At 40.5% G+C, this 17,439-nt stretch overlaps 1 protein-coding gene across 2 annotated transcripts in view; it reads right to left on the bottom strand.

The window, feature by feature from the left end:
• Window positions 1-17,439, bottom strand: part of ARHGEF10 (Rho guanine nucleotide exchange factor 10) — a 184,889-nt gene that overhangs the window by 88,759 nt on the left and 78,691 nt on the right. The window contains exons 6-11 of one of the 2 annotated variants that reach the window (XM_045011710.1): window positions 17,217-17,296; window positions 14,345-14,401; window positions 10,327-10,490; window positions 4,083-4,199; window positions 2,708-2,822; window positions 538-650 (exon numbers count right to left, since the gene is read on the bottom strand). In XM_045011710.1, the coding sequence (XP_044867645.1) occupies window positions 538-650; window positions 2,708-2,822; window positions 4,083-4,199; window positions 10,327-10,490; window positions 14,345-14,401; window positions 17,217-17,296 (646 nt within the window). The remainder of the gene's footprint in view (window positions 1-537; window positions 651-2,707; window positions 2,823-4,082; window positions 4,200-10,326; window positions 10,491-14,344; window positions 14,402-17,216; window positions 17,297-17,439) is intronic. The other variant, XM_045011712.1, reaches the window with a different exon arrangement.

Below are 17,439 nucleotides of genomic sequence, written 5' to 3'. Positions count from 1 at the left end.
TCTTCTAGAAATCCCAAAGGTGGTAATTCTGACCAATAAAAACTCAAGACAGTTTCGTTTTGCAAGTGTTATATACTCTGATTTAGTTTCAAGTAAACTTAAGTAGTTATTAGATTTAAACCAATCCTCTGAAATACAAATTAGTAACTTCCCCTCCGGACGAAAGGGAGATTTTTCTTGTTAATTTGATTTCTTTTCTTTACCTACCTCAGCCTAGACTAAAGTATAGAATAACAGACAGGCAATGGCAGCCAAGTAGAGGAAAAGGATGGTCTTGTGGTTAAGGGCTGGAATCCAGTAAACTTTGGTTCTAGTCCAAGCTCTGCTACAGATTTCCTGTGCGACCTTGGATAAGGGATTTAGGGCATCATTTTCTAAATCAGGTGAACAACCATGCAAACTACAATGAATGCAGCATTGTCTATTTAATTTGCATGCACAATTACCCCACCACAAATCAGATTTTTGTCCATGCAAATGCCCTATAAAACATTTACTGTGTGTTTCCATAATATTTAAACACACACAAAGTACTACCTGTTGCTGTGATAATCCTTCAGGCATAGGAGTCATAATTGCTTCTGTATGCATACAGTCAACATCAATAAATAAATTTAGTTCCTCTTCTTCCAAACAGGATGCTTTATGATCTACATAGAATGAAATATAGCAGAAAATCAATTTTTCTATATCTTTGGGTAGGAAAACCAGAATCACATTGTCCATGCACAGTCATCATACTGGGGGTATCCACAGTCTTGCCTACACCAAGCATGTTAATGAACTCTGCCATCATTACTCTAGCACTGGTGTAGTTCCTTCAGTGCCAGAAACAGTGGGAGCTATGCAGAGAATAACTGCTGATGTTTTCATTTCATAGGGGTGCATCAATGGTATAGCAAGGGTGGGAGAGTTCCAAAGCATCCTCAGTGCAGATGGCAGCCTCTGTGTCTTTTGCTTTACTTCCGTTTGTTCTTTCCTGCCCAGAATGAAGTATATGACAGCAAGGGACAAAGCAGTCTTGCTCAAAGGGATGCATCTGTTGAACAAACTTCCAAAGGAGATTAGGTGATCCATAATCTGACCGTCTTTAAGAAATGCTGCAAAATCTCTCTCTTAAGAACTACTTTCCACTATAGCAAGAATGACACTCCCAACTAACCCCCCACCCAAAAAAATAAAATACATAAACCTGTAATAAACAAGAAAATCAACCAACCAAAACAAAAATTTCTCAAGCAGAGAAACGGAAGAGAGGCAGATTTCCCATGTAGTCCACTAGGGACTTAACAATTGCTATTGATTTTCTGCAGAAAACACTCCGTACGGTGATTGATAGTATAATACACACAGACATACAGATATGAGGGAATAATGCTTCAGGAAGCAAAGAGCATGAGCAGATATGGCGTAGAATAAAGCTAATTAAGGAAGGAGTTCTGCTGGCTTGCAAAGTCTATGTGTTTCTTCAGAAAGTCTGCAAAACAAACCAGTTTCCCATGGACTAGGAAACTGGCTGAGAGCTCAATCCAGCCAGAAATGTACATACCCTTCTTCTGGGCTACATAGCCCCTAAATAACTAGATATGTTAGCTCCATGGCAGACTAAACAATGACTGGCTGACTTGATGGTGAAGGTCAAACTCCAAATCCACCTGTGCCATACTAATGAATGAGGATAAGTTTTTGAGCAGGAAAGTTGTGTAAAAACCCCTTCCATTCCCCAGTAATCAAACTCTTGTGTTCAGGAACCAGTTTGAGTGCACCCCAGGGATACGCACTGTGTGTCAGTCCTTACAGCATTATGGCTGAAATAATCCCCTTGCCAGGCATCTTGAGTGGCGAGACAGACTAGCTCCCTGCATTTATTCGGATGAGAAGGAACTTTGTACTCCCGGACTCTTTCCAGGCTAAAAACTATTGTGGTACTCTGCTGCTGCTGGTGGGGAGGGCTGTGTATCTGTTACCAAGGACAGGGGTTATTCAGATTAGCAGTATCCTGGGAAAGCTCCTTCCTTTCCTATCAATTTCCATTTCTTGAAGGATAGTAGGTGGCAGCACTCAGCTTGCAGTCCTTAGACTCCTCTTTCCTGGGCTGACACAATGATTCTCCACACCATGGCATGGAGATACAACAGTTTCCCTTTATGCTTAGGACAGGAAATAGTGGTGGTAAGTATAGTGTCACTTGGCAAACGCTCATTGGTTAATAGTAATCACTGTCACTCTAGGGGCTAAACCAGGAAAGCATACTTAGGATGCAGACTCTTTAGATTTCTTCAGCAGCAGGCTGATGTTCAAGGGGTTTATTTGAAGGAAGGCAATGGGGGACACTTATCCCCTGACATTTCCCATGGTCCCATTTGCCATACTGCATATGAGCTTTGGACTAGGCAGCATCTATAACACAGCTTATTGTAAAGAAGCACACTTACATGGCGGTGCAAGGCTGACTGAAGCATAATATGGTTGACTCAGGTTTCTAGTGAATTTCCAAGGCCCTCAGGGTTGTCTTCAAAATCTTAAAACTCTTGGAGATTCCACAACCACAGATCTATCAGAGCCCCTATTGTGACTGAGACATGCTTTATCAACGTAACTCTGCTCTCACGTGTCCAGTATACTGCTGGTAATAAATAACATGCTAAGACAATCACCTAAGTATCTAAGTGAACTTTATAGAGAAACTTAAACAATTCACACCTACCCTGGGTATTAAAGGATTTGGTTCTGATGAATGACCGACCTTTCTTCACAGCCGCTTTAGTCTTTTCGTAGCCATCTTTGGTACCTTCCCTAGCAGCCCTCATGAGCTTTTGCATCTGCAAGACAGCAAAAAACATATTCTACATGTTCAGTGAATAATAAGAGTAGAATTCAACATATTGTAGCATCAATCTTCTTAAAAGATGTCACCTTTTAAAAGAACATTGTCAAGTAGTTTGGGCCCAAAATCTAACCTATGGTCAAATGACTATAATCTTATGAAAAAAACTACTGCGGGTGTTATGAATATATATGGGTATTTTAAAATATATTAATTGAGCTGGGACTTCAAATCTGAACACTGGTCTCTCCTGTCCTCTGATTTTTTTGGACAACATCTACACCTGGATGAGACCTGTTTTCTGAATCTGCTTTGGATGCAATCCAAGATGGTGGAAATTTTACAAGAACCACTAGATTTCCACCATTCAAGTGTTCAGCCGGGCAGATATGTACTGAGAATAGATCACAAAATGTCACTGGCATGAAGCTGAAACCTAGTCCAAGTTCAACCTCAAATGCAAACTACTAACCCTATCCCAAACTGAAACTGATCTGAACACTGGTTCTATTTATAATTAATTACATTCTTAAATAAGAACTGTATTGCAAGGATGTTTAAATTGCAGCCCATCAGGGTCTACATTATTTTATTTTAGGCACACGTGAAAGAAGTGTTATACGGTAATTATTAGCCAGAGATGCAATTTTCCTAGTAAATCTCCATTCAAAAAAACTGCTTTCCCTTTCCTGACTGCAGCCACAGCAAAAATGAATGCTACTCCCACAATTGTGCTGACACTGTCAATTATAAACAGAGCATAAACAAAAGTATCTTGCTGTGACAAGGCACTTTCAGTAGATGAGCCGAAGTTGTTATTGAAAAACAACCTTCTTCATTTCAGCTCCATTCTGTACAAAGCATGAAGGTCCCCAATTGTGCAATCTGATCCATGTGGGACGACCCCTATGCCCACATAGATCCCATGGACTTTAACAAGGCTCCACAAGGGCAGAAGGGATCTGCACACGTGGATCAGGTAGCAGGATCAGGGCCTCAATCATTAAGGAAAGACTATGTTCTAGTTGATCTTGTAAAAGTATTACACCCAGAGAGTAAACACTATAGAAATCCTTGACAATGTTCTTGTAAAACAAACTGTACAATATTCAGTACATTTAGTAATAATTTTAAATAAGTTACTGTTCCATTTTTGATATTCAGCTTGCTGTTTAACAAAGAAAAGATAACATTGTCTGCATTCGAAGAACAATCATTTTAACACATAGCTTGTTACAAAAATTAACTACACTACCTTCAGCTCATGTTTTTGCTTTAGTTGCTGAATCTCTACCGCTCCCACAGTGTTTGCCATCAAATCTTTCATCTTTTTCTCATAGTGCTCCTTTAAACGGGTTAGGTCATGAGAAAGCTACAGTGTATAAAAAAATACAATCTTTTCAAAAAGGCTGTAGTGCAAACTTAACACTGAAGTACATGCGAAGTATCATGCATGCAATTCTGTCTGCCTATCAGTGTCCTGTCAATAGAGAGAATGTAACCAATTAGGGGAGCTGGATTTTTTGTTTATGTGTTCTACACATTTCTGCACTTACTGAGTATGTCTATACAGGGATAAAAACTCATGGCTGGCCTGGGTCAGCTGACTCGGACTCACAGGTCTCAGGCTCTGTCACTGAAAAATTCCTGTGTAGACATTCGGGCTCAGGGTGGAGCCCAAGCTCGGTGACCCTGACCTGGGCCAGCCACAGCCATGCCATGGGTCTTTTATCCCCATGTAGAGTACCCACTGAGGCTGAGACTGAGGCCTTCACGATCCACTGGCAAGTGCTTTACATGGTGAAGGAAGAGGAAACTTCTCTCAATCCAAAAGAATAGCAGTTGTGCTAAGGCTCATCAAAATTTAAAGTTATACTGTGCATCTCTTGCTATTATAATATATTAGCATTAACCTAGAACACCACTCCATTGTGCCAAGTATGAATCCTAGCGTCTATATTTGTGAAGATCCTCAAGAATGGTGAACTGAAAGAAAAACTATCAAAATAGGCCAAAGTATCTGCAGAACTTCTGAATATTTTTTAAACTGGAGGTTCATCGCACTGGTGAGTTGGGTAAGCATAGTCCAGTAGGGAAAGATGTATAATCTACTAGTTAGAGCACAGGAGTGGGAATCAGGAATGCTGTGACCAATTCACAGTTTTATTCCAGATTCACTGCAGGCCTTAGGCAAGTCATATAATCATTCTGTGCATGAATTTGTATTATAGGGACAATGCCTGCCAAGGGCTGTTGTATGACTTATTAATCAACGTTTGTGAAGCACTCTGAGAACCTCAGGTGAAAGTACAAAGAAAAATATTCACTGAAAAAATCCAGTATAAAACTTCCCATTTTGACATCAGTAGCATTGTTTGACAACAAATTGAGGTAATATGAAACGAGATGTCCACCAAGTTGAAAACAAAGGGCCACATTCTGCCCTCAGCTATTCCCTTATAGGTCAAGATGTAATTAACACCGTTGGTACCACTCTTGCCTTACACCCATGTAAATGAGAGCAGAATTTGATCTACACACAAGAGGGCATTTCATTTTGCAAACATGCCGCCCTCACCAAAAAGGACAAGGTTAAAAGTGTGTTTCACTGGAGCCCCATCAATACGCCACAGGTAACAAGAGTGAAGAAACAAAATATCCTACCACTTTAGACACACTATGTGCAGAGCATTTCTCAACTGCTGCCTAATGTATTCAGAATGAGAATCAGATCTTTCTTCAGTCAGGTCCAGAATTACCCCAGCAAGCATCAGGTACACAGCTTAAGCTTATTTCAGCCAGTGGGGAAAACAACAGTGCTTAACTAGGTTTTTTTAATCAGATACAGTTCTTCAGTCATTCCTCCTCCCCACCCCAGTTCCTGATCCTGATTCTGCATGGATAGGATATAGGGCAATGGATGGAGCAGGGATATGAAGAGCAGTAAGTTAAGAAATCTGTGAAATCAAAATGTGGAGCCTGTGGAATTCTGTTCTATTCTATTCCATATAGGGTTTTATATCAAATCTGTATAACATTTTCTCTGTTTAGTCTTCTCTCCACGGTGAATTTTTTCTCCCTAACTTTGTACCCACTTGAACATTTTGTGCTTGAAATTGCTACATTATTGGGTTTGCAATCCCTGTAAAAGGAAATGCAAGAAAATGAGCAGTGTAATGGCAGAGAGAAAATGTAACTATTTAAATATAAGGCAAAAAACCTGGAGATAGAGTAGGAAGAAAGACCAAAAACAAACAAACAACAGAGGACAGGAGAGATATCACTTGTAATTCAAATACAGATTCAGAGTATAGGCTACCTCTCAGCCCTCGATACCTTCCCCATCTTTGTGTTCCTCTGTAAATCTGCTGCAACAGCTGGATCTGCAATACCTAGTCCTGACCACCCTGGCACAGGGGGCTGGAGCATCATGCACCCTAACAAATCCCAGTTCTGAAATGATTAGAGGATCATTAGCAGCTGGTAGAAACTAGAGCAGCCTGAGTTTAATGTACTCTAGGCACTGAACCAGTCCAGGGCTGCCTCCAGGAGCAATGGAGAACAAAAGGTACTAGACCAGAAAATCAGGCACTATACAGCTTGTATACAGATGATCCACCCTCACTAGGGAGACTGAGTCTTTCTTTCTCTCAATACATACAATAGGCTTCCCTTCAGCTACAATAATCATTTTTTCAAAGTTGAATCACAGCTGAGCAATAAAATAAAGAGTTAAAATCAAAGGGGGCTGAGAAATGTTTGCAAACTGACTAGTTTTGTGAATTCTGCAAACCCATTCATGCGGATTGCACAGCCTCAAAATCCATGACGGTCACCCAGTTCTACTCTTCACACTACTTCTCATACTCACTTACACTATGTCAGCAGCTGCAGAAATGGAAAAGGTCATGAACAGCTCATGGGAAACAAACAACCCACTTTCATAGCCTATGTGCAGATCTGTCTCCCTTTACATTTTCACCAATTTTTTCCTTTTATGTTTTGCCTTCAGTCCTCATTCTCTTACTGGTTCAGAGCCACTGTTCCCTCTAAGCTGTATGCACACACAGATCCTAAACCCCGCACACACGGCGAAACACCACGTGAACAAAAAATGAAATACTATGTCAGAGCCAGGCTGAAATATCATTTATGGGCGACTTTTGACATTGTTTGCCCGCCATCTATCAACACAGCCAGATTCTACTAGCTGGCAAGGGGGGGGAAGGGAAAGGACAGCAATGAATCGTTCATACCCCTCCCCACCAGCATTTCGAACGTGGAACATTGATCACGTTGGGACCCACACATCTCCTTGTAGTCTGTTCATTTGGCTGTGTACAAACTCAAGTACGTGCAAATAAGTCAAAATGCCTGGCTGTAGTTGTTAAGGAACTGCAACGATTTCCCAGAAATGAACAAAAGGTAAGTGTTGTTTTCGTGACTGAAATCTTTCAAAGGCTTTGGACTTCATACATTTACTCGTGATGTTTTACCATTTTCCTGTGGTTTTTTGCCGCTTTTTTTTGCTATGCACAAACTTCCAGTATTCTGATCTGAAAGATGTCCCGTTTGCCCTTTTGTCGAGTCACGCTGTTAAGAGCATTGAAATAGTAGCCATATAATGAAAAGTATTAATTTTAAATAAACCAATCTGGTAAAAAATCAGTCCCAAAATGTCACTGTCTAGCACTCTAAAGCATAAAAGAACAGTAACTTCATTTCAATCTGGATGGCTGGATGAGACTATAGAGACGGTTACACCGAAGTCACATCGTGTAATGCTTGTTAAACTTCATGAAATATTCACATATGATGATGACAATGGAGTTGTTTGTGTATATTGTAGAGATGTCAGAGCTTTGGGAGAATTTTCAACAGGAAGAATGTGGAACGACGTATGGAAGTTGGATTTCTTAAAGCATCATCTGTCAAGTAAATCTCATATAGATGGTGTAACAAGACATAGAAACAAAAACCCTTCCTTACGGAGTGGATTGCTTAGCATGATTCTTGAAAGTCCAGATGAAAAGTAGAGGAGGCAAATTAATCTTGAATGCAAGTGCTCAAACCCAGAAGAAATCGAGGTATTTATTGACAGTGTATTGTGGGCTATTAAAATGAACAGCTCAATGCCTTCTATTCAGCATATTAATGACCATATAGAAAAGTATGTGCGCATACCAGTGAGCTGGAGAAGTAAAAATTATGCTTTTAAATTTCTTGAAATTATCAACTGCATTGTCCAAAATGACCTCATACATGAAATAGCATCAGCAATGTTTCATACTCTAGCTGTTGATGAAAGCACTGATATATCCATTAACAGATACTTGATACACTACTTTAAATATAGATCCATAAATTCTGCAGACTATAAAACTTTGTTTGGTGGATTATTACAATTGCACGAATGTGATGCTATTTCAATAGCGACAAAGAGTCCTGTGGCACCTTATAGACTAACAGCCGTCTGTTAGTCTATAAGGTGCCATAGGATTCTTTGTCGGCTACCCCTCTGATACTGTTTCAATAGTGTCTGCAATCAAAGAGTTTTCTAAAAAACACCAACTTGATCTAATGAAAATGGTGATGTTCGGCAAACTCAATGGCGTGGCGGCTCAGGTGAAACGTGATATTCCACACTTAGTCCAGCAACATTGTGTTGCACACTGGGAAGACTTGGGGATTTCTGATGCATGGAAAGAGGTCAAGCTGATAACAGACATCGAAACCTTAATGAGAACTGTCTACATGGTGTTCTGTCGGTCCAGGGGAAAATGCAAATTTCAGGAAATAGTGAATGCTTCTGAATGTGAGTCAGTGGCTTTCAGGCCACTCAATTAAGTGTGCTGGTTATCTAGGCACTTTGCCCTTCGAACAATTATTTGCATCTATAATCCTCTTCTGGAATATTTTGAGCAAGACAAAGATACTGATCTAGTTTCTAAATACTGTCACAAAAAGCTGAATACCATGGAATATCGAATAACATTAGAAGTTTTGAATGATGTTTTGTCAGAGCTGGCTTCACTATCCACACTGATCCAGAAACAGGATTTTACACCTCTTGAAGCATTTCACCTAGTCCCAGGTAAACTGAACAAAATCAGAAGACAGTACTTTGGAGATTCAGTCTTATGGAGTGACAAAGTTAAGGCTCTCTTAGCTATGAGCTCTCAAGAAAATAATGAAATTAATACAAGTTCCATAATAACTTTCATAAACATCTTGTGTGCACATTTGGCAGACAGGTTTCCAGAGGATGAAGTCTTGGAGTGGTCCGCTTTTGATTGTGCAGCAATAGTTAAGTGTAACTTCAATTTTGGAAATCATCAGGTCAAATCCCTATGTTCAAAATACAAAGACTTTCTTGTTGAAGAGATTGCTATAGTCAGTCAGTACAATGACTTCAAGTTTGCAGTAGCTGAAAAATCAAAAGCCAATTGGTTTTAAGTTTCCCAGATATGGTGACACTTGCTCACTAGAACGAAAAGTTTCAGTATCTTGCAAAGTTGATGGATATTGGAGAAACATTCCTAGCATCAAGTGCAGACTGTGAGCATGGCGTTAGCTTAATGACCACTCTAAAAAACAAAACTACTGAATCGTTTACAAGTAGATCATTTGGACATACTGATGTGTATTAAGAGTTACCAGCTGGATGGAGGACTGATAGATCTGGACAGAGTTTATATTGAATGGGCAAATGAAAAAGATTGCAGGGAAAAACAGTAAGGTTAGTTTAGCAGTCTTTGACATTTTGACCAATAAGGAAATTAAAATGCATTTGTAATTACATATCTTATTCTTGGCTGATAATCAGGTATTGATATTTTTTAGGAAAATTTTAAATTTAAAACACAAACTCTTGTTTTTCTTTTTTTACTTATGACATCTCTATCTGAAAACCCATATAAATTGACATAATGGCATACTTATTAAATTGTCTTTATTATATGTTTATCAAAATCTTTTTGGACATGTATATAGAATGAAAGTGGACACTAACGGGCAGAAGCCTATGGACTGATAATGATCATGATTAATATGTGCTTGATATATGCTCGTGACTGCCTATAAAAAAAGATCATAAAGCATAATGCTTAAAACTAACTTCTGTTTCATGAAGAATGGTTAAATTTCCTTTTTCTAAGTATTTAAAAATGACATTTATAAAATAACAGTGTAAAACTATTATCACAAATTGCAAATTAAAACTTTTTAAATGTATAAACATTTTACTCGCTTGGCCCATTTGCCTCATGGCGCACAAATCTGAACTCTGCTTCAAAAATTTGCACAGAAGAAATTTTTTGTGCACATGGCCTGTCAAAAATTAGAGGGAACATTGTTCAGAGCTCATTTGCAAAGATGCTCTTTGTCCTTGGAAGATGGGTTCATGAGAGGGTATGGGGACAACTGGGCAAGGTAAATGTTGAGCAATCAGGGTAATTGGAAAAAAGGAATAAGGAAAAAGACTGCTATGGGTTACATACATGTCTTTTGTGGTTGCCTCGCAAAAAGGAGCTGGGAAATCCGTCTTTGCACTCTGAGTCACTTTGTTCTTCATAGCTTTCAAACTCACTTGAACTCCATCCATATTCTAGGGAGCTGTTTCCACCTTCATCTCCATTTTCAACATCATCATAAATCATTTCCTCTGCATGTGTTAATACCAAAACACAAAAGAAAATACAATATTTTACTTAAGCATCAAAGAAGTTCCAATGTGTTTTAATTCCAAAGTGCCTGTTTTCTATGGGCTATAGCATGGATCGGCAACCCTTGGCCCATGGCCCACCAGGGTAAGCACCCTGGCAGGCCAGGCCGTTTATTTACCTGCCGCGTCTGCAGGTTTGGCCAATTGCAGCTCCCACTGGCCGCGGTTTGCCATTCATATGCTCCATAACCCATTTTCATCCTCCCAACTACATTCATAATCAGCAGTCGTGAATGCATCACCTCAAATTACCAAGGAGCATTACCTTATGGATAAACTAGATTAAGAGCTCAAAACATTAAGCTTTTTCCGATCACTGACCAAGTGGCTTCATATCAGCAGCCACTCCAAGTGCTGTCAGCTAAAAATTAATGAAAAACAGTTTGCACAATTACTTATTGAATCAGTTATTAAAAATGACTTCATTGTTTGGGGAAATGCTTTTAATTGCTTTATTAACGTCTGTCTCCTACTTTCCATCTTTACTGTGACTGATGTTTTAGCTGGCACAGGCATCACCCATTGATTCTAAATGAAATGGAAAGATTTTACTGCCAAATAATCATGAGCAAGCAGGTATTTGCTTTCATAAGTATAAATGGCATTATTTGTACCATTACAATTAAGGTAGGTAGGCACTTGTATTATAAATTTCCACTTTCTGGGAGATTATAATTTAGTATTAAAAACTGCTCTGCTGTAAAACTCAGCACACCTGACCATCACTTTGTAGATAATGTTTGATTTATGCAACCGTGTACAAAAAAGAGACAAGATTTAGGTTACATGAAAATGACAAATTGTTTCAGAGGAAAAAAAATTGACTTTATTTTTGCACATTTGAATGGCCCAATACTTATTAAATTCAAAAACTAAAATTTGACAAGTAACAGTTTTGTAATATTAACTAATATTACTTAAAGCATTTGGTATTAACAAAAATGAACTCCTGGAAATGCTGAAACTCAGCTTTTGAATCTAGCTGGGTTTTTTCCATAAATATAGAGTCTGTTCTTGAACACACACTTCTTGCATGGCACCGTTCAATGGGATTTCAGCAAAACAGAGAATTTAACAAAAAAATCATTGTAATGACAGCGAACTCTAAAATTTGTGGATCATATATAGTTAAATAGCTCTGATTTGGGGCCCAGTCCTGTAAACAATCTGTGTATGAAACTCCCACTGACTCCAAGGGGAGATTTGCACAACAGAGCACTTATGAGAAGGAGCCATTGGCCCCAGTTCCGCAATGACCGCAGTGTGAGTAGACCCTGCCCCTAAGCTAAACTCCAGTGAATTCAATGGATCTGCCTGAATTGCAGAATGGGAGCCTCAGATTTGGGAAATTCATGAGACAGGGACAGTGTCTTCCTATTAAAAAACATATAGATTGCGGATTATAAAGCTCCAAACATTACTACAAACAGCACACATTCTAAATTCCTAATACTATTCATCATTAAACATGGTGTGATTACTTTAAAAATTCTTTATAAATTCAAGAAATTAATTCATCCAATAGGATAAATATGCATTCCCAACCTGTTCTCAGTTTAAAAACAAACAAATCCTTATATGTTAATTGCAAAATTATCAGTTCAGGTAGTCACAAAAACCAGTTTTCCCCCCCCATGGAAAGTTTAGACTTTTCAGCTAAAAATAGAAAGCTGAAAATTTTCAGCTGAAAACTTTTGATTTAAAACCAAAGATTTTAATTTGGATTTAACTGTAGTTCAGGTGCCTCATGCCTCATTCTCTTCTATGGGTTGGGCTCAGAGACTGAATTACATCTTGGTCTCCCTCTCTTGTGGAACCACCATGGTGCATCATGGGAATCCCTGGTCTTGGTGTATGACGGGAAGGCACCTGAGAAAGGTGTGATTTTGCAGATAACATTATCTAATATCTTTAAACAACACTGCACCCAATATTCCACTACTCACAATTTTCAAGGTGAAAACCAATGGTGCCAGGATTTCATCAAAGTCTGCTCTTGTCCCTCCATTCAGTAAAGGAGTTAGGTTAGTTTGTAGTTAGAATAAAACTTTTATACAGAGGTATACATAGGTGGGTTGTAGCCTCTTTGAACTTCTTCCTTGACTGATTGATGTACAGTAAGCTGTAGTAGTAGAGTAGTGGACTGCTGGGTGCATGAGTTCTCCTCCTGATTTGTTGTTACAGTTGGTCAAAGAGCAGATTTTGTTTGAGACTTGGCTGCTGGCTAACTTTACCCTTGAGTGGATTGACTTGCTAGGAAGTCAGCAGCTAGAGCTTTAGAGATCAGAAAGCTCCACTACATTTAGATATCAGGTGCTATTCTACCTCAGCATGCTCAGTGATGTTCACCCAAGAAGATCCCCAAGTCTTGTGGTTTTGAAAATACTCTTAAATAAGTTTGCAGATGATACTAAACTGCTCAAGATAGCTAAGACCAATGCAGACTGACGAACTTCAAAAAGATCTCACAAAACTAAGTGATTGGGCAACAAAATGGCAAATGAAATTTAATGTGGATAAATGTAAAGTAGTGCACATTGGAAAAAATAACCCCAACTATACATACAATATGATGTGGGCTAATTTAGCTACAACAAGTCAGGAAAAAGATCTTGGAGTCATCGTGGATAGTTCTCTGAAGATGTCCACGAAGTGTGCAGAAGCAGTCAAAAAGCAAACAGGATGTTAGGAATAATTAAAAAGGGGATAGAGAATAAGACTGAGAATATAGTATTGCCCTTATATAAATCGATGGTACGCCCACATCTCGAATACTGCATACAGATGTGGTCTCCTCATCTCAAAAAAGATATACTGGCACTAGAAAAGGTTCAGAAAAGGGCAACTAAAATGATTAGGGGTTTGGAGAGGGTCCCATATGAGAGATTAAAGAGGCTACGACTCTTCAGCTTGGAAAAGAGGAGACTAAGGGGGGATATGATAGAGGTATATAAAATCATGAGTGATGTGGAGAAAGTGGATAAGGAAAAGTTATTTACTTATTCCCATAATACAAGAACTAGGGGTCACCAAATGAAATTAATAGGCAGCAGGTTTAAAACAAATAAAAGGAAGTTCTTCTTCACGCAGCGCACAGTCAGCTTGTGGAACTCCTTACCTGAGGAGGTTGTGAAGGCTAGGACTATAACAGTGTTTAAAAAAGAACTGGATAAATTCATGGAGGTTAAGTCCATAAATGGCTATTAGCCAGGATGGGTAAGAATGGTGTCCCTAGCCTCTGTTTGTCAGAGGATGGAGATGGATGGCAGGAGAGAGATCACTTGATCATTGCCTGTTAGGTCCACTCCCTCTGGGGCACCTGGCATTGGCCACTGTTGATAGACAGGATACTGGGCTAGATGGACCTTTGATCTGACCCGGTAAAGCCCTTCTTATGTTCTCTTTTAGGCCATTTCTCTGTATTATTCTAGATGTTTTTTAAATAACAACAATACCCAAAGGGCGAGCCTGTGACTGTAGGGGAGATCTGAATGTTCAAAATGGTCCCTTCTGGCTTTGGAATCTATGAATCAGGCCTCTGAACAACATAACGGAAGAGGCTTTTGGAGGCAAATTTTAACAGGAGCAGTCCTTAATTTGGAACTTTGTAGGACTTGATGATTTGTGACACAATGCTAATGGCATTTACATGCAGTTTGGGGTATGAAGCTTACACCTATATGTCTGTCTGATACAAATTCCCCTGGATCATATTATAGTTTTATGTGTGCATTAAAATAAAACCTGTGATTGTATTAAATCTTCATCATCAAAGTTACTGCATAAACTCAAACCTGGTTCAGTGTCTGAATCTTCTTTTGGCACATCGTCATAAATTACTTCATCTGGGTCTAATAACAAAAAGGAAAAACAGTGGGAAAAGCTTTTTAGATTTGACTCAGACCAACAAAGATTTTGGGTCTTATTAGCAAATGTCTGTATAATAGAGACATACCCTATTTTCTGTTTACATAGAAATATCAGCATTTTGCCAGTACTTCTATTCAACCAAATAACATAAATAAAGTATAATTATAATATTATTTATTATTGATATTATTAACCATAACTGTGATGGCTCATGTGGCAATCATCACATCTGACAGGAATTTCAGTTAAGCTGCAAAGTGAACTCAAGGAGCTCTCCTGTATATCCTGTGATTCCTTTCTTGCTCTCTCCCAGCACTCTCTCATTCCAAATCCCTGCACCAGACCCAACCCTCCAGCTAGGATGATAAGGTGATCTGATTTTACAAGGTGAAAAAACAGTCTATTGTCCTGGGGTCTGGGGTGGGACAAGGGGAATGGGGAGGAAGAAAAAGGCAGCCCACACTCATCTTTCTCTATTTTTTAAGCTTTTGTTTATTTCTTCCGTTTCTTCACTTCCCCCGACATTCACCACACTACAATGTTCTCCCCGCCCCCGTACCACCAATATTCAGTTCTTTGTCTGTCTCATTCATGCTCAGTCCTACATCTTCCTTCTTACTCTTTTTAGTTCCAACCCCACCCCACACCCTGACACAATCCAGCTGGCTCAGAAACTGCCGGACATAATTGTGTACAGCTGGGCCGTCAATAGGCTCACCACTTACAGAACTGCCTGGAATCTGACTCCATCTGAGGGGAAGGGATGGCGGGAAGGGTGCTCAGTGACAATCTTCATGCACAGCAGGGTGGAAAACCTGACAGACCTGGCATGTATGTGCTCCCCCAACCTGCCATGAATTTCACTGACTCAGCTGGTCCATGGCTCCTTCGGGAGCCAGGCTACAAGGTTTAAAAATAATCAGGGCAAAACATTAAACAGTCTGGGCAGAACACCAGGCCCTGAAAATCAAGAGATTCTTGGTTTCCTGGGACAGAGCTGCTCTATCCCCAGGGACCACACAAAGTCATCCTTTAGCATGACTTTAGATCTGTCTAGCTCACACACTATCCATGATATTTATCACAATTTTTTCCTCATCATTTATAACCTTTGGGGAGCTCGAAACTGAAATCGGTTCAACTGAAATGTTTTCTCCTCCTCTGTGCAAGCCAATTGGATTGTTACTGTAAGGTTGTCATGAGTGCTAAACTGCAGGCACTGGTGTCATTGTCAAGAATCCCTGATGTAACTATTCAAGACCCGACTGGAAGTAATTTAATTATTATGTTGGTGAACTAAGAAACAAGTTGGAGTGATGAGGTAATTCCCCACTCCTCCCAATTTCCATGTGGGAGACATTTCCAGACCAGCGGGCACCATCTCTTTGTCCTGGCTGAGCTATGTCACACAGCTCAGGCAGGGAGAATGCCTCTTTAAGCTACAGAGCCTCTTTCAATTTCCTTCCCTGAGACAGAGACTAATTCAACAAGCTAAGAGCCAGTTTCCCACATTAGGATATAGAGGGATTCACTTAGCCTGCCCAGAGTTCTTCACTCCCAACCTCTCCATGATGAATCCAATTGCCATATGTGGCAAATAGACCTGGGCAGTTGCATAATGCCAGTTTCAGCCTCAAGTGACTCTACCAAGGAACAAGTACCCTCCTTTAAGGCAGGGTCACTGTAGGAGGCCAACAGGCCTGCAGCCAAAGAAGAGATTGGGGACTTGATGGAATCATTAGAGGTCATAAGAAATTTTCTTCCTCAATATACACCTCTACCCCACTATAATGCGGTCTGATATAACGCAAATTCGGATATAACGCGGTAAAGCAGCACTCCGGGGACGGGGCTGCTTTACCTCGTTATATCCGAATTCGTGTTACCGCAAGCGGTTCCTCTGCACCCCCCCGTTACTTGCTGTGGCCCTCCCCGGGCCTCCCCCCCCACAGCTCACCTCCGCTCCGCCTCCTCCCGCGAGTGCGCCGCAGCTCCCCTTCTCCCCGCTCCCTCCCAGGCTTGCTGCACCAATCAGCTGTTTTGTGCTGCAAGCCTGGGAGGGAGGAGAAGTGGAGTTGAGCGGCCTGCTCGTGGGAGGAGGCGGCGGCGGGAAAGTGAGCTGGGGCAGGGAGCGGTTCCTCTGCGCCCGCCCTTACTTGCTGCAGCCCCCCTCCCTCGAGTGCACCGCTCAACTCCGCTTCTCCTTCCTCCCAGGCTTGCCATGCAAAATAGCTGATTGGCGCAGCAAGCTGGGGAGGGGAGGGGGGGCAGAGGAACCGCTCCCTGCTCCAGCTCATCTCCGCCTCCTCCCCTGAGTGCGCCGCCACCACTCCGCTTCTCCCCACGCCTTCCAGGCTTGCTGGGCCAAACAGCTGATTGGCGTGGCAAGCCTCGGGGCGGGGGGGGGGGGCGAAGCTGGGGCGAGGAGCAGAAAAAGCAGCTCCTCTCCCTACCCCGATGTAACGCGGTCTCACCTATAACACAGTAAGATTTTTTTGTCTCCCGATGACCGCGTTATATCAGGGTAGAGGTGTATATCCATCAGATGGGGCCAAATTATCCCCACAGTTACTGGTACATGACTTCACTTACTTCAACACTTATTGTGAACAGAATTTGGCCCTTATACTAAAAATGGAGAAGCGTGTTTTTTAATTGTTGTTATTTAGCTCTGGAACATGTTTGAAAAATGCAGGAAAAGACAATGCAGATGTTCCCAGGCATAAAGCTGTGACTGATGACGACATTGAGTCACCTACTGACACAGTGACACTGCTGTGACTGATTGACACTTACTTTCCATCCACGATGTGTTTGCAGGATCTGCAACCCATTTGGCTAGAGCATCATCTTCTTTACAGACCCGATTATCTTCACTTGAAAAACACCCACAAAATAAATGTATTAAAAATCTTGCAATGTTAGTTTTAAACCATGTCAATAAGCAACTAAGTTCTAGTCATCTTTTTCCTCTCATTCTGAAATTAAAAGGCACTAGAAAACTGTTGGCTAATTCAGA

This window comes from Mauremys mutica, chromosome 3, assembly GCF_020497125.1.
Source record: "Mauremys mutica isolate MM-2020 ecotype Southern chromosome 3, ASM2049712v1, whole genome shotgun sequence".
In the NCBI taxonomy this organism is placed as follows: Eukaryota; Metazoa; Chordata; order Testudines; family Geoemydidae; genus Mauremys; species Mauremys mutica.
This window is presented reverse-complemented; position numbering and strand designations above follow the sequence as displayed.